Source organism: Phaethon aethereus (assembly GCF_964289735.1).
Source record: "Phaethon aethereus genome assembly, chromosome: 13".
Classification (NCBI taxonomy): Eukaryota; Metazoa; Chordata; class Aves; order Phaethontiformes; family Phaethontidae; genus Phaethon; species Phaethon aethereus.
In genome coordinates this window covers 22,367,949-22,386,042 of record NC_138589.1, presented here as the reverse complement: position 1 = coordinate 22,386,042, position 18,094 = coordinate 22,367,949, and the positions used below count along the sequence as shown (strand labels likewise).

The window sequence follows — 18,094 nt, the reverse complement described above, 5'->3', positions numbered from 1 at the left end:
CCTCCCAGTCATCAGCTTCTTTTAGCTAAAGTACCACTGACAGCCCCTTCATCTAAACTTCCATCTCCCAACCCAGCAACATAATGGAGAAGCCAATTAAATGATTATTAATTCATGCTGCTTTCCGTAAGCCAGAGGTTCTCATCTCCCTGCATTCCGTAAACCAGCTTGCCACTTGCCCTAGAAATTTACAGTGGGGTTTCTGCTATCTCCATTGATTTAAAAACCAACACCCTCCCCGCCCCCAGCCTACTGAAAAAAGTCCCTCCTAAGTTCAGCAGCCGGCCTGGGAAGAAGTTGTCAGCGGGACCAGGGAACTGTGTTTTCACAGCCCGACGGAAACTAAAATTCCATCTTTGGTGGTGCCTCCCTCCGCAAACCTCCCCTCACGTCTGCCTGGAGCAACTACTCAGCATCACAAGCCCTTGGACTAGACCGACCTGCCCGCCGTGCCTGCGCAGCCCTGCGGCCGCCAATGCCCACAACGGCAGCTGCAGGGGTCTCACGGAGCAGCGCCCTTAGGGCAGCTGCGGTCTTCCTCCCAAAATCCTGAGACTGGAGCGGACTGTTTGATCTGTTTTCGTGCTCACGCAGCCTTCGCCATGGGTGATGGGCCAGGCCAGGCCCTGCGGTCCAGACCTACCTGCACAGTTCCATTAGCAGCAGCTCCAGAGCCCAGGATGACGGCACACAAAGCTTCGGTCTCAGCCTCTCCGGCAGACAGAGAGCTTTCTCTTTTCTGCTATCCCGCAGAAACACACAAGTTGTGTTAACACAGCAAGACTAACCCTGAGAAGGTAACTCCACCGAGAGACTGCGGGGACGCAGAAGTGGCGAGAGCCCCGCTCAGGGCTCCCGGGAAGGGCACCGGGGCGTACAGCACTGCTGCAGCGCTGCCCGTTCGTTACCTCGCGTCTTAATAATACATGGTTGAATGTTTCTTTCTGAAATGCTGTCTGTTTACATTCCTTATTCCCTGAAGGTACCATTCGTTCTAATAAGATGTTGTAGCTATACTAACAGGCCTGTATATTGCCTGTTGCTCTACAGTATTTTTTCAACTCTGTATTTGATAAATAGCGTGATGGCACGATAGACAGAAGTAAATACACAGAGATTTGCAAGCACACTTTTGTACCCAGGCCTTTATTGCTGCCTTTCAGAAATGTGGCCCGGAAAATGGTCAAATAATTTGTTTTTCTAATGCTGTGTCATACCTGCCAGCCCGCAGCGATTACGAACAACTGAATTACTATTAAATATTCACATTACGGTACCCAGAAGCCCCAGCCACCACCAGGCTTTTCTGCCACACTACAAACACAGAGCACCCAGAAAACGTTGCAGTGACATGCCAGGCAGCACGAGGGGCACGTGGCGGCAGCGCTTTGCTTGCCATCGTGAGCACCACAGATCTTCCCTGTGGCCCTGCAGATCAGCTCACCTCCCATCGGCTGCCGGAGGAGGCCCTGGGACCCGCCGGGAGCCGCGCTGCTCCCTGCGCAGTGCTGTAACGCGGCGCCACGCTGTGAACCAAGAGCGAAGGTGCCGGGGGAGAGAAAATGACCCGTGCAGGCTGGGCAATGGCACGAGGTTACGGATCGGTCCCAAAGGTCACGAGACCCTGACCTAGGGAGCAGGAGAGCTGGCGAGCGATGTGGCCGCAGGTGGTCCTGCCGTGCTGGCGTGCCGGGACAGGGGTCCAGGCACTCACAGACACATACGTGGCAGCGACCGCTGCTGCAGCTGACCTTGGCACATGAGCTGCAAAACACTCCAGCAAACCTACCTGGAAGAAAAGGCCTGGATCCAAGCCAGGAGGCTCCCCTTCCCCGGGGCGACAGTCCCCTCCTTGCCGCTCTGGGTTAAGCAGAGGCCTGCGCCAGGCAGAAGCAAAGGCGCAGCATGTGGAAACTCATCCCATCTTGTGCGCAGCGTGAGCCCACCTTTGCAAAGTGGCACCCTGAAGCACTGCACCTTTTCTTCCAGCAGTGGTGTCTAAGGTTCTGTCTTTAGAACTGTGGGAAATCTTGGGGTTTTTTTAAATTACGAAGTGGCTGAAAGGAAACAAGTGATCTTTCCTATTTACCTATTTCATATGGTTCTTGAGCCAGCTATAAATCTGGGTGAATATTACTGTCCAATTCGACTGAATAAATATTTCAACTAACCTACCATGACAGTCCGTATCAACTAATTTATCAAATCAGTGTGTTGAGACTGGGAGATGGTCTAAACAACAGTAATTCTGCTAACTCCTTAAAACCAGCACGAAGGGATCACCACCACCGCGGGGCGGCACACAGCTACCTGGCGAGCAGAAACTACCGGTGGGGAAAGCGAGTGTGGGGAGTGGAGATTGCAGAGACATCAGCAGAGACCTGCTCGCCAAGGAACATGAGTGAAAAGTATCCGAAAACAGCAAAGGAGCCATGGGCCAGGCTCCCTGCAGCACGGCAATTCACCCAGCAGTGCCACTGAGACGGCCCCTCCGCGCTCCCGGGTGTCCTGGCAAGCAGGGACCGCCGCATGGGTGGGTTTTAGTGGGTGTTACTGCTGCTGGGAAGGGAGCAACCGGGTTTCACTGTGGCGAACATGACACGCGCGTGCTTTCAAGACTAGCAGCTGGGAACGGCAGCCGAGAGCCGGCAGGGAGCCGTGCAGGCAGGGAGGGCCGGCAGGGAGGGCTGGCAGGGAGCCGCGCAGGCAGGGCGGGCCGGCCGCAGTTTGGGGGTGTGCAGGATCGTTTCTCCCAGCTACAAGTCGACAATTGTTCCGCTTGGGCCAGATTGGTAATTTTGCTGCTTTTGAGTTTTTATGTAGCCATACTTCGCTAGGTACGAACAGAGAAAGAAAGCTGTAACAGTCACAAAAAGGAACAGGCTGACCACGAGGAAGAATCAAAGATGCTGTGCACGTGGCTGGGCTCGACGGCCCCACCGGGGCGGAGGGGGCCGGAACCGGGTGAGCCCGGTAGAGCCAGGCCAGGATGCGGCGCAGAGCGCGACGGGGGCCGCTCGGGGCCGCGGCGCCGCCGGCCGGCTCAGCAGTGGGCAGAGCCCAGGGAGGATCCCACAGCCTGTCCCGGCAAAGGGCCGATGGGCCTTCGGGGTCCTCCCAGAGCCACCACAGGGCCATCGCCTCCCCTTCGCCCCCGCAGGGACCAGAAACCCAGCGCCCGCGGATGCTGCCCGGGAGCCAGGAGCGTGCCCCGCTCCGAGCCCAGCCTCCCCCGCGAGCCGTGGCACGGAGGCACTCGGCCTGGCTGCCTTCCTGGTGCTGATGCCCGGGAGCCTTTTGAGCTTTGTAAATCCTCAGGAAAAAAGCACAATTACAGCGCGCTTTGCCATCCCCTCTCCCAGGTTTCCTTCACACAGAAGCCAGGGTCGAGAGCCGCCCCGCTGCGCCCCTCGTCCCCTTCCTCCCAGCCCGCTCTCACCCTCGTCTTCGCTCTCGTCCACAGAGTACCCCAGCCACTAAGTGCTCAACAAACGCCATATATTAAAAAAAGAGAGAAAAGCAGCAGCGGGGGGAGGGGCAGTAATAGATTTCCGTCAGGATGTGCCTGACCTGTTTTTTTCAATTTCAGTAATTAGAAAGGCAGTGGGCCTGTAGGAATTATTCATAAACTGCAGGAGCTGTGCAGTATACATTTATGTTAAACATGTCAAATCCGATTGAAATCATGCCTGCCAGCACCATACTCCATAAACACACTTTTCTGCAACAATTTCCCAGCTCTCGGCAGCCCATTAATACCTCCTTTAATAGCAATCTACCACGGATTCGAATCAGGGACGCTCCATTGCACTAATTGCTCTGTGTTAGGTGAGTATCATGGATTAAAAAAAAAAGAAAATCATTAAAAAAAATAAAAGCCCTTCAGGCTAGTCCTCTAGAAATATTTCATTTCAATCTATATTTTAAGTAGAGTTTGCTTCTTGTTTTTGTGGGAAAAAATCTTATATTCTACATCTTATACAACTGACGGTACATTAAGTCTCTTTCGTAGCTGGGTCACTGCAGATGAAGTGCTTTTCTCTAGTCGGAAAATACATATAAGCCCCACCTCAAATCTGGATAGTCTTGTACGGATCTACCCCGGTCTGATTCAGGCTTCAGCTGGAAACCGATGTGCTGAATATTAATCATTTACATCCTGCCTTAAAAATGGAGCCGGCAACAGCCACGGTTTCTTTCCTCCTTGCTGGTTTGCTTGCGATAAACCTCACGTTAGGCAGGATGAGACAATCGCTAAAGCTCAGCCGCCAGGCAAGGAGCGTCTCCCTTCTCCAGCAGGGAGGCGGACGGCTCTGGGGCAGAGGGACGCGGGCAGGGCAGCGGCAGCCCCGGCGCGAGGGGCTGCGCCGCATGGCGCGCGGGAGCTGCCTAATCCCACTGCCGCAGCGAGAGGAGAGAGAGAAAGCCAACAGGTCCCGTCTAGAAAGGGGGAACACCAGCCCTTCTCTCTCCATGCGCTACTTTAGGAGTCGCGTAAGAGCGTCAGTGCCCGTTAGGAGCCGAGGGGACAGAGGCGGCGTGAGCGCTGCTGACAGCAGACGGCCCTGCCGCCTTCCAGAAATCTTTCAGGAGCCACGAAGATGTATGATAAAATCAAGTTAAAATGAATCCTTATTTGGGATGGAGTTTTCCACATGTATATTTTAATGGGAAGTGTTACCTAAAAAAATGTTTCTGCTTAAGACTATTCTCTTTTAAAATAAATAAAAAACCGAACTGATAAATTTATCTTGCAGCTGAGACATTTTTACAAATTTACAGAGAGGTTTTTCCTTTCAGTGCCAACACCAACACTGGTGCAGCCTGCCACATGCTACGTCTGTACCGTAGAGCAGTCAAGCAACCCTGACTCATCACTTGTGCCTCCGTGCAGAGGGAGCTTGGGAGACATACTCAACGTTTCATTAGAGATCTCAAATATCTTTAAGAAAGTGGAAGAAATAATCACCCAGTGTGCAGTTAAGAAACTGAGGCACAAAAGGTGAGTAAATTGCTAAGGAATGTAATGGTCAAATTGCAGCGTGATGAACAGAAAACAGGTCTATCAACCTCCACTTCAACACACTATTTATCGGCTTTGAGCCTGCACTTCTTTCTCACCTAGCTCCCACCTTCACGGAATTGCAGGGCTCAGAGGCACCTCTGAAGGTCAGCCGGTCCATCCAAAGCAGGATAAAATGCGCCTACTTCATTCCCGACAACAGCTCGTCTAATCTTCTTGAGAGACCTCTGAGGAACCTTCCCAGGAAATCCACTCCAGTGCTTCACAAGCTGTACCAGGAGATTTTTTTTTTTTATTTATTATCTAACCTCAATCTTTCTCCCTAAATTACAAGAAGTAATTTAAGCCCATTACTTCTTGCTGTCTATATCCTGAACATGGAGAACAAATTAGTTCCTTCCTTTTGGAAGCGTTTTATGCACAAGATGACTTATCTTGTCCTCCCCTTTGGTATTCTCTTTTTGGGTCAAGTTAAGTCTGTCCATTGCATTTTCTCCTCACAGCTATGCAGACCATGCTCTCTTCTGGGTTGTTCATGCTGTTTGGGCTTTCTGAAATTGCTCCTCAACTTTCTTGACACCCCAACCTCAGAAGTGGACACAATCTTCCAGAGGAAGCTTTCCAGCACTGCAGAAATGCACCCATTCCATAATATTTTCACCTACACCATAATGCTTGAGCTTTGTTTTGAGACTGTCCTGAAAAGCAGCGTCAAAAGTTTTCTAAGAAGAAGGTACAAGATACTGACTGCAAACAAGACCTTCTTCACACAGAAGGAAATCGGGTTGTGTTGACATGATTTGTTCTTGACAAATCCATGTTGACTGTTACTCATCTCATGATCTTCCCGTCTCTATTTATGAACAGTTGGTTGGTCAATTCCCAGGAAAATCCAGGGCAAATGGAGCTGGCAGGTATGTGGTTCCCCAGCTACTCCTTCAGTCAAAGATAAGCACCATGGCCGACCCCTCGCGGTGCCTCCCCCATTACCCATAAATTCACACGCAGCTGACAGGTCTGAGGATGCTTCAGTCACCTTCTCAAACCAGCCAGGTATGAAGCAGCAGGTCACGGATGTGACAACATTTAGCTTAACTAAATACTTTGCAGCCTGTTCCAACTGCAACTTTGCAGTTGGAGGAGGAGCTCTCGACACGGGCTGCTCTGTCTCTCACAAGTTGGTCTGTTCAGTGAAGATGAACCAAAGCAGGTTTTATGCTCTTCAGCTTTCTTGACATCGTGGTTGATGGCGTTCCCACTGGGCTGAGCTGCAGACCAGCTCTTTTCCTGCAGCCTCCTCTTACAGCAAGTGGGTGCTTCCTTGATACTGCCTGTTTCCCTCCCTGGTTACACCTCAATTTGTTTTGATATTCCTGTACATGCGGACACTGCTCTTCTGTGGTCATCATGAATAACCTGACCTAGTTTCCATTCCTTTCCATGTCTGAGGTCCAGAAGCACATGGCAACACAGCCATGTTCCTCAAGGGAACTTGAAAGCAGAAATAATGCAAGACCGAGGTGTGGTACCTGTTTTGCATACCCACTGTACAGAAACAGTGGGTAACATTTTTTTTGCTTTAAAGTTGAGGGGTAATGTTGTGATGTGTTTGAAAGCAGGACCTGAATTCAACAACAACACCTGCATACACTTTACTGTGGCTGTACTCTTTAGCCTTGCGACGGCTCAGGACAAGGCTTGTCCAGAGCTCTGTGGGCTTATGTACGTAGTCTGCGTATTCCTTTCTGTGCTGTCCTCTGAAGACTCAAGATCCGTTTCTTATCCGCTGTTTGACTGACAAACACCAAAAATGGGTTAGGAATTTCACTGGCAAGATGAAGAAATAAAGCCACCCAAATTGAGAGTTTCTGAATAGTGAAGGGTTTAAAAAGTGAGTTCTTCATTTTTTCTTACATGTTTTAACATATAAAAATAATCTTTTCACATGTATCAGCTTTTGTAAGTGCTTCAGGTTTGGACAAAGGGCCTTACTTACCCTTTAAGAGATTTAGTAAATAATCTTTCTGTGACACTTCATGAAGATCCCACACAGCAAGAGACAAAAAATCACCTACAGCCAAGAAAAATCTGCATCTCTGGGTTGAAGAATGGGTCTGTGATGGGGAATGACATACAAAGCAACCTCAGCGAGTGCAGTCTAGACTGAGAACATGAGCTTCAACAAGCATTAAAGCACAGCTTGCTTTCTTCACCAGTTTGGACACTTTCAATGGTTGAGATTAAAACTGTATTGAGGTGAAAGACCACATCTAATCCTTTTGAAGACTGTGTAAGCTGAAATACCTCTTCAGCTGTGGCTCACTAAGAGGCCACTACAAACACGGCAGGAGAAGGCTGCCTGAAAGACGGGTCTCCGTGCAGACTGAGACAGGCATCATACCCAGCAACCACAAGCCTGCAAACCAGCTGGGCTACCGTGCAGAAACAGAAAGTCAGAACTGCTCTGTCCTGGGTCAAGGAAAATGACAACCACCTCCAGCGCCTCTGGTTCCCCACCTATGCTGAAGTGGTCAGCAAGTGCCACCTGAGGAGGGGAATGGCCCTCTCCAGAGGAGGACAATCGTGCAGCTGCTTTCTGCTCAAACGCCAGGAATATTTAAAAGATTCCTTCCACTCACCTCTGCAAGATGGCAACCATCTTCTGGGAAAGACAGAGTAACCGAATACCTTCATAATTGATCCATCTAAGGATTTGGCAAAGAGAAACCTTTCAGATTCTACTGCAACAACCTAAATATTGTTGTGCATCTGCAGTTTCCGTTTCAGGATGTCGTGGCTCCAGCAGAAAGTGAATGGTTAACAGAGCACAAGCACAAGTCTCTGTCTTTCTGTGTCAAAGTCTTGCTACCACAGCCAGGGCCATGATGAAAAAGCAGGCTAACAGCCTCTCAAGGCTCAACAACATCGGGTGGGGTTTCACGATATGCTTAATCCACCCTAAGTGCTGGATGCTGCCAGAAGGGGCAGTCCCCTTCTCCCTCCTCCCCTCCCAGCTGCAGATTCCCACTGCCTGGATCAGGTCCAGCACCACTGAGCACAGGGGAGCTCCGACCCCCTGCCCCAGTGCAAGCCCAGGCCTTGGGAGGGGGGACGCACAACCGACCGCGGCTCAAACTACACAAGTGTGTCAAGAAGCTACACTCAAAGACTTCACAGAGGATGTCACTTATGTCACGCTGACAGTGCTGCGTGGCTCGGTCATTTAAGGAAAGAGTTTTGCAGACCACTGGTCCTCCACTCTCATTTCCTGGATTTAAGGAAAAAGAGGGACCAAAACCCACCTGTCCATTTACTCTGGTCCTTGTCCCCTCCACTCTCTTGCTCCTTGGCAGGCTCTTCAGCATCACCGGCTGTTTCACTGGGCCCTTCCACATCCTCAATGGATTCTTCTGAAACAAGAGAAGCAGAAACTGTAACATAAAAATGGAAGTCAAAACAGAAGAGCAAGTAACTGCCATTGAGCAAGAGCAACACCCAACGCTGAAGCAACAAGTGTCGAGTGGCAGCTATCAATGTCACCCAGTGTTCTCCCATCGCTACCTGCTAGCTGGTCAAGAAAGAAACTACAGAGGAAAAAAATGATGAAGACGAAATGACGAATCTTGCTCAGTTCTACCACTTACAGCTACTGACGTCCCCTGTTTAAAACATTTGCCTGGTATGAGAAGGTTCTACCCAGCCATGGCATGGATTAGAGAAATGCGAAGGACCGACTGAAGCCTCCAGCACCTTCAGCCTCAGCCTTCCTCCTCATCCCCACCTCAAGCTCTTCAGACCAAATGGCACCATGTAGTGACCCTGGTCACCGAGACCCCCAAGTTCACCTCAGAAATGCCACCGCTCACTTCCGCTCAGACAAAGCAAGGAGCAGCACTGTCTTCTGCAGACACGCCTGTGACACAAGGCACAGGAGGAAGCTGTTGGGGGGGTCTCTTGTTTTCATCCCAGTCACGGGAAGAGTTTGAGCACACAGGCAGTACCATACAGGTGCAAAAGCATGAAGGAGAAAAAATAACTCAGTGAAGCACTGAAAGCTCAGAACAAAACACAAAGTGCCACTGCCCCACCCGTTAGCCAAAGCACCGGTGCGCCGAGGCCAGTGGTGGCACGGAGCATGTCGACACGGCGCGGCGCAGCTCCACGCAGAGGCACCCTCGACAGGTAGGACACTGGGAGGGAGGCAGCTGCAGCTGCCAGACCTCTGACACCGGAGTGTAACAGCTACATTATCGCCTAATATCCTGGGTATTTATGTATAGCGCGTGCAGCTCGACAGCTACCCTGTAATTGATGTGGGCTACATCAGCACTGGGAAGAAAGGGTACTTTTAAGCCATTATACTCTTTTAGGCAGGAGAGTTCATAATTTTAACTTGCATTATCTGGTCTTGGTAAATCCTAGGCTATCCTGAGGTTTCATCTCAACTACCTAACCAGTTAAAGCATCACCCCCTACCCTCCCCCTAACAAAGCCAGGGCTAGAAATCAGGATTAAAAATATGTATTTGGAGATTGCAGCTACTCAGCAGTGCCCTTTGAGAATGTGACAACTTAAATCAGGGAGGAACTTGTAAAAGCATCCGGAGATCAGTGCTGATACTAAGTGGAAGCACTGTGATTTATACTCTACCCCTCCTTTACTCTTTTAAAAGCTGGAAACTCTTTGGAGCTGCAGGGATCCCAGTGGTCTTCGCCTGGGAAAACAGCACCCCAGAGCCAGAGGTGCGATGAGCCTCTGGCATCGCCAGGCAAAGGCACCTAACACGTGAGAAGGTGCAAGTCACTGATGCAGGGGCAAGATGAGCAGTCTGTCCGATGAGACGAGTGGTCAAGTTTGCTGGAGAGAAGGGCTGTGAAATCAGCAGCTGGATTCACATTTCAGAAATTGAAATTCCAAAATCTTTCCCACTCAGGGGGAAAAAACAACAAACCACCCCCAAACCACCCTGCTGCCTTCCAAATGCTGTCACGCAGGGTGAGACAGCTAGTGGCCGCTTTTGTTAAAAACCTTCATTAAGGGGTTTCTACTGTTTTATTCAAACCTTCATTTATTTTAACCTCCATCGGAACCCCCTCTCTGGACACCCAGCCGTCTGTGCCGGCTCAGGCGCTCCCTCGGGGCCGGCTTCCGGGGCCCTCCGGACAGCCCGAGCAGGCCGAGTGGGCGGCGACGCGGCCCCCACCGCCCCGGCCCGGGCCCCGGCCCCGGCCGGGCTCAGGGACGCGGCCCGGAGCCTCCCTGGCCCGGCCCGGCCGAACAACAAAGGGCGCCCGGCGCGCCGGCACTCCCGGCTGCGACCCGGAGGTGTCAGCATCGGCATGGGAGGAAGAGGAAGGGCGAGCCGGCTGCTGGGCTCAGACGCTGTCTGGGCTCTAACCTGAGCATGTGGAAATAATACACGTCTTCAAGTGCACTGTCTGGTTCGAGGCGAATAAAATAGGACATTCATAAGCAGTTACACCATCTGTCTTTATACCATCATCATCATCAACAAGGGAAAAAATAGCTCTTTAAAATGGATGAAAGCCCAGGCTGACAGTAACCGGAAAAATGTGAGCTATGAATACCAATAACGGTAGAAAATGATTAAAAAACAAGGCTATAAACGACAAATCCTCCTGCTCCGCTGGGCCTGCAGCCCCTTGTGCTGACCGGCGGAGCCCGTCCCTCCACCAGCCCCAGCTGAGGCCCCCGGCAGAGCCCTGCACCAAGGGCCCACCCAGCCCCGACCCCGGGAACGGCTTCCCTCTGCGGACAAGAGCTGCCTCCTCGGCTCGAACGCTTCTGTGCTGGGCAGGCGGGCTCCAAAAAGCATATGCACGCTTCGAACCCTTCTCCTCCCTGCTCCGGTCTGAGCTGATTTTTTCTGAAGAGTGTTTTCTTCAGGGTCGTCAGCAGGACGGGAGGGAAACAAGGTACGAGATGCATCTGCCCAGGGAGGCTCTGAATCAGCTGGGAAAGCCCCTGGTACCGTTCTTCCTTGGCTCCTCGCTCCCGGGGCCTTTGCCGACGACAATCCTCCTGCTCTTCTCCCCGGAACACCCTGGGAGCTCCCTGGGCCCGCAGACGCTGGGGACGCAGCCGCCTGGCACGGAGACTCGGGGAAGGGGAAGCATTAACTCCTGGCTGCCTCGTGACCCCCTTCCAGCAGACTTTTTTGGAAGGCTGGATGCAACTCTGCTCGCTACACTCAGCCTAAGTTGTCTCGCAGCCGCCCAGTGTTTAAGCTGACCCCGGGGACGTCTGGGAGAGGTCCTCGGCCACACACTGCTCCGCAGCTGGCTGTGTGCACTGCAGAGGGCTTGGAACCGCTGAGAACCAGCCTGCAACGGGCTGCGCGCAGGGCACAGGCATGTGATCTGGCCCAGCTTCGAACAACGGGATCCTCCAACACTGAAAAGAAAATGCAGCAGAGCTCCTGTTCCCAAAAGATTTGCACCCATGCTCTCCGATGACAGCTCTGCAGCTGCTGAGTCGCAGTGGCAGCTCCGAGGTGCGATGGCAGGTCTGGGCAGCAAACGCGTGTGCAAACAGCACCCAACCATCTCTCCTCCTGCATTTCTTCGGGGCATCCTTCTGAGAGGACAAGGCCAGCATCACATCTGGCAGGGAAAGGTCTGCTTTCCTCCTCAGTGTGCTGCACATGCGAAAAGGAGCTTTTGAGCTTCCATTTTAATTGTCTGCAAATCCTGGTGTCACGTTGCTCCTGTCCTGTGTTCGAGCAGAGCTGACCACTGCCCGTCCGAAGAGCCCCACAGGACAGACCTGCGGCTGAGTGTGAAGGCTACGTTGTGCGACCAGCTCCCAAAGGCTGCACGAGGCCATGGTCAGCAAGATGTAGGGAATCTATTTCCAAACCATCATGATCCTTTCATTACTGTTTGACCATGCCTCCCGCAAGCTGTACACGCTGTTCGTTAGGATTCATTCACCTAATGGCTTCACTGTGTTTGCCTTAAGAAGACTGATAAAAACTCCACCAGTTGTTTTGTAGTTAAAAGGTACTTGGCTTAAAATTGTACCTCCTAAGAAGTGTCCCAGTCGGGGCTGGTACCCAGAGGGTGAGAATTCCCAGCAGTATTTCAGCAGTATACTGGGAGTCTCTGCCAGCCAGGGACTCTGACCAGCACTTTTGGAGAGCATGGCAGGGGCGCTGAACCCAGAGGTCTGGTGGTCTGCCACAGAGGATCTTTTGTAAGAGGTAATGGGGTTGACTACTGACCTGGGAACCTTAGCAGGGGCTCTGGAAGGCCAGAGATGCTATTGCAGCCCGTGCCCAGAGGATGGGCATGGACTAAACTGGGGTTGTTTAGTCTGGAGAAGAGGAGGCTGAGGGGAGACCTTATCGCTCTCTACAACTACATGAAAGGGGGTTGTGGCGATGTGGGTGTTGGTCTCTTCTCCCCAGTAACCAGTGATAGGACGAGAGGAAATGGCCTCAAGTTATGCCAGGGGAGGTTTAGATTGGATATTAGGAAAAATTTCTTCACCGAGAGGGTGGCCAAGCATTGGAACAGGCTGCCCAGGGAGGTGGTGGAGTCGCCATCTCTGGAAGTGTTCAAAAAATGTGTGGATGTGGCACTTCAGGACATGGTTTAGCGGACACGGTGGCATAGGGTTAATGGTTGGACTTGATGATCTTGAAGGTCCTTTCCAACCTAGTGATTCTGTGATGCAGGTTCTAGGCTGTTGTCTTTGGTTTCCAGAATCTCCAGCTACACAGGATTTATGAGCTCACGAAGGGTGAGTGGACTCCATCCTGTGCAGGGAGCTTGCCAAGGCAGGTGCATGAGCTGTTGCTGTGGGAATTGCACGGAGGAGGCCATGTCCCATTGAAATACAAACAATGCAGCCTGCCCATGGGTCCCCATGCTAGAGTGTCATCCACAAGGCCATGATGCTTTATTAATAAATTTTATTAAAGGAATTTTACAGCTGCTGGTGTTCAGGTCAATACCAAGAGCGAGCAAGTGTAACTGTATGGCACCTGGAGTCCAGGGAGCCTGCTCTTCCATCGTACCACATCTGCCCCATGCAAAATCCTAGGGAGAGTCTTTTTGTCCTTCAGGAATATACAATTTTAGACAGTGTTATTTCCTTCTAATTTAAAATTAAACCATTTACTATGGGGGGCGGGGAAGAGAGGGAGAAAAGTCTGGAAAATCGTAAGTATCTGACATCTGCAGATGCCAGGGAATCTCTTGAGTTACTGAAAATGCACCCGAATCCCTGCACACCATCACGCAGGACTACGCTGCTGCACTTCTGCCCCTTTCAAAACCCCGAAAGTTTGAGGCTTGGAGAAGTCAGCAAAACCCAACTGGACCCAGGCCAGCTCGAACAGTCTGAGACCTCTCACCTCTCCTCCTCTCAGCTGGATTTTCTTTAACAAGCCCAGATCTCTTATCCAGAGGGATAAGGGGCATTTCAGGGGTGGCGGAAATGTAGGGATGGGAGAGAAAGAGCGTGCGCTTGCCTTTCCACCCTCCGGCAGGCTCAAGAGCTGAGAAACATTAGCTGTCATGAACCACAATCAAATCAGGTTTGAAATATTTAGCAGTGGCTTGGAAAATGCAGTGCTGCAGCTCTGACAGGCGAGATGTGCAGACACCCATTTTCCATTATAATGGAAATATCAAGCCTGTTCTGAATATGTATAACCTAGAAAAATGTATTGATTTTTCATTCGGCATTAAAAAAATGAAATACCCTGCAGCTGTCAAAAGCCTTTTGTTAAAAGCTCATCTTTCCTGGAATGAGGTTTACCAGAAACAAGTTTTAATTGTACACAGGGTCTCTCCTTTTAAACAAAAAGAATCCCTGATGCCCCCTTTTTCAGGGTAAGTAGCCAAAAAAGCCTGTAGAAAGGCAGGATTGAGACCTGGCTGACTTCTGCAAGCTGGCACTGCCAGAAGAGGTGACAGCGACGGCCTGTGTGCAGTCAGCTGCACGGCTGCACACGCACACGCGTGCCGGCACTGCCGTGCCGGCTCTCTGCGAGCTGCTGGCTGGCGAGGGGCAGCTTCCCCCGATGATGCCGGGGTCACACTGCTGCGCTGTGGCCCACTGCGCTTTAAAAGTTCAACTGCTTTAAACTAGTTTAAATGTGAGGTCCCAGGGCCCTGTGAGGAGATGTGCTGTGGTCCGGGTCCTTACAGAAGCAGCAGGGGCTTCAGGTGGTCCACCGGGGGTCGATGCCCTCCCGGACCCTGGGAAGCCCACGAGGGGCTCAGCTGCCCTCGAGCTGTGCCAGGGCCACCATCCTAACAGCGGCTTTTGCACAGTCCCCAAAACTGCGCCCACGTGGGATTACAACGCTGACGCAGGAAGGGTCACTCACCCTGACAGGGAAGAGGCCCGGGCAGGGTGGTCCCACCTCACACCATACCCACAGGCCAGTCGCACTCGGCTGTGGGCACAGAGCAAACGCAAAGCCCGGGCAGGAGCTAACGCCAACCGGTGCCCCCAGCGCAGAAGGACACGTGTCCCCGCGGAGCCCGGCCGACCTGCCGCTGCAGCACTGCGCGAGACGCGGCTCCCCGCAGGGCTCAAGGCAGACACCCGCACCGGGCATCCCGCAGAAGCTTTAGCGGGAGGCAGGGCGCTGCGCCCGGCAGAGCTCTGCGCAGCAGCAGCACACGCCTCTCCCCGCTCCCACCGGCGGCGCAGGAGGCTGTGGGGTCTCTGCGCCGCTGGGCTCCAGTCCCACAGCCAGCGGTACGGTTCTTGTTTGGGGCACGTGAGGCCAGCCAAGCCAGAGGAGCAAACAGTGGTTTGTCTTCATTTTTTTCTCCGCCACCTGCATTTCGAAACACTCGCTCTGCCAGGGGACCACGTGTGCCGCTGAAGCTGTCGGCGGCCACAGCGGGAGCGATAGCAAACCCCGCGGCCGCCCGCCCTTCGGCTTGCTGAAACCTGAGTGAGAGCACAGCCTCGGAACACTTTTGTGGAAGATGAGAAGCTGGCAAGGGTCAGGACACAGAGCAACACCCTGGAAACAATTCCACTATTTGTTTGTTGGTGACCAGCCCAACAGAAAAAAAAAGTGTTCCACCTCTCCCTGGCTTGCAGACTGTTTGCATTTGAAGATGAGACAATTCATCCACATGGAAATGTAGGTAAATCCATTTTCAGAGGTTTTTCAGCCGTCCTGTATTTCTCACCCAGCTCAAGCTAATGTGGGGCACATCTCCTAAGGTAACCCTGGCTACCAGGCCAGCCACGGCCCTTGCCGCTCAGATTCAGGATGCATATATATGCACAAACGCACTCTGTACTAGCTCTTACCAGGGTTTTTGTACATAAACTTGTTTATTCCTATCATTTTCCTAAACGGAAAAGCAGGGCTCTGAACAGTAGAAAGAACACACCAGGCACAGTTTAGGAGAGGAATGCCACGGCGCTCCAGCCCTGACGCAAAAGCTGCTGGGTGAGTCCTACCACCTGACAAAAGCCTGCAGAAAAACAATAATAATCCTACATATATCTTGAATTAATGACACTTATTTCCAAGGTGGCCCTGTTTCAGAGCACGGTCAGAGCGTATCTGTGCTGCTTTCATTGACGAAAAAGCAAATGCTGACTATGAATGTGCCCCTGGCTGATAAAGCCATCCTCAGCTGCCTATCTTCTCAAGGCAGGGAAAGTTTATCTGGCTTTTGTGCAGTGAACTCCAGTGGCAAGCGTTCAGATAAATAAAATAGAAATTAAACAACAAAAGAACTGTTTGCGAACTTTTAGCTTCTATTCCTTTGCCTTCTGCTCCAAAGAAAAAATTCAGAATTTTTGGCCAGTTTCCCTGAACATATCTGAAAATCCTGCAACAGCATCCAGGTCTCCAGTTATCTCCCAAACAAACTTCTTGCTCAACAGAAATGAGATGACCTCCTGCCAGATGTCAGCACCTTTTCTTCTTAAATATGAATGCTTTTACAAATGCGTTATTATTTTTGCATTCAGCCTCTTTATCTGATTTACCAGCTCTAGTAAGAGGCCCCACTTCTGGGCCCACAGTCAGGGGGCAGGTGGGGGAGGACTGATAAAATGATGCAACCTTTGGCTTTGTGCTTTTCGTAATAAAATGTAGCAGCACTAGGAAAGAGAATAACGTTATCAAAACCAGATAATTAGAGGAGAAAACAATTGCTGTTTAGAAAAAATAGAAGCCAGTGGTGGTGAAACCTGCTACCATCTTTCTTAAAGAAAGAGCAGGACACCAAGCAGAAAGTCAAAGCCCATCTGTGCGGCAGCGCGCAGTCGCTGCCGCCAGCCTTACGGGCGCAGGCAGTCCCATCTGCTTTAGCAGGTCCGGATCTCAGACGTGCCCGGAACGAGCTTGGGAAAGGCCCCGATGGCTCTGGAAGCCTTCAGCTCCTTGGCAAGTCAGGCAGAGCCCTGCCCCGCAGAAAACGGCGTTATCAGAAACAGCTCTGCACGAACGAGCCAGCTACGAGCGGGTCCCATCTCAGTCACCGACCGAGGGCCGGGTTTACCCGACAAGGAAGACGGAGCTGGGGATTCGGGCAGCGCCACTACGTGCGCTCAGGACTCCTCGCAGCGACGGTTCCTCGTGCACCTTCCGAGGATGCGGGTATCTCCATGCATGGCACTGCCTTCTCCCTGTCCCTGGGAACAAGGCTGTCCGTTTTTTTTGTAAACTGGGCTAAATTTTAGGTCAATAGAACCCAACAGGGATTTGCCCCCTTGAATTTCATCAGAACTAGAAAGGTTGCTGTTATTTTCACACATGAAATGTAAAAAAAAAGGCAAATTCCTTGAGCATGTTTGTAGTGGAGCGTGATGTGATTGTGTTGTCATTTATGGGAAATAATCGTAAGCCCATCTCTCCCTTTCCCCCCATTTTCCAGTCCAAATAACCATGAAAAATTACACTTCAATGTCAGGAGGACAACAAAGGAGGGGCTTTCTCCTGCGGCTTGACGGCTTTTCAGCCCCCCCTTCTTTGGACAAAAACTACCTTCAATTCTATTTCATTTTAAACGTGATCTAACAAATGCATCTTGACAAGTTCCTTTCTTTTTTTCTTTTAAACAGTATTTTGCACAGTTTAACCCAGCTCCAAACCGGAGTCAGCTGGAAAGGAGGCTCACGCAAAAACACACACACAGATCAAACAGCAAACCAAAAGAAAGCCCATTGCCAGGTCTGCAGGGAGACAACAGCGCAGTCTCCGCTGTGGAGACCCGCAGGAGGAGGGTTCGGCGGTGAAGGGAACCGGCGGGGAGGGAGAAGCTGGAGGAGATGGGGTGGCAGAGGTGACAAGGCAGGAGCACAGCAAAGGCTGTCGAGGGACCGGGAGCGCGGTGCCCAGCCCAGGTTTTGCGACGCAGGGGCCAGCGGCAGCCCTAGCCCAGTGCAGACGACTCCCCACGCCACGGGTGTCCCTGCTGGGACCAGATGCCCTGGGTGCTGGCGGGGAGCCTCAGGAGAGCCTCTCCGCAGCCATCTCCCCATCCAGCCCGCAGCCGTACGTCAGCACCGCGCTGTTCTCGTCGGTTACTCGCCCCTCTGGGGAGATCTGCTCCCCACCAGCAGCCCTGCCCCACCGCCCATTTCTCGTCCTCTCTGGTTTCATCCCTCCTCTCTGCCCGGTCGCCTCCCTCCTCACACCTCCTCCCCGGCCCGGTTTCCCTCTGCTAAAAACACGCAGCTGAGCCGCCGAAGCAGATATCGGCGGGTCTTCAGAGACGCGCCAGGAGGTCGCTGACAGTCTGACCCGCCCCAGGCTCCCTGCACTCTCAGCGGCGCAGCATCGCCTGCGCCAGGCTCGGCCACGCTGGGAAGTGGCTTTGGCGACCTGCTGCGACTGAGCAGGAACAAGCACGTGTCTTCAGAGACGCCAGGATGCTTCAGGAAATTCACGTTCCGCCTTTCAGAAAATGTGCCGGCGCTGCGCAGCCGCACGTCCTCAACGTGCAACGCAAGCAGAGCAAGGCGCTCAAAGCAAGAGGTGCTTTGTGCTGAGCAGGAACAAGCTCACTCCAGAGAAACTTTTTAGATTGACAAACAAAACCAGTGCTAAAGCCAAGA

The 18,094-nt window shown here is 52.1% G+C and overlaps 1 protein-coding gene across 1 annotated transcript in view; it reads right to left on the bottom strand.

The window, feature by feature from the left end:
• The window catches only part of ZFHX3 (zinc finger homeobox 3), a 110,066-nt gene that overhangs the window by 26,187 nt on the left and 65,785 nt on the right, over positions 1-18,094 (bottom strand). Inside the window, exon 4 of the mRNA XM_082005774.1 lies at positions 8,338-8,433. Within this exon, the coding sequence (XP_081861900.1) occupies positions 8,338-8,433 (96 nt within the window). The remainder of the gene's footprint in view (positions 1-8,337; positions 8,434-18,094) is intronic.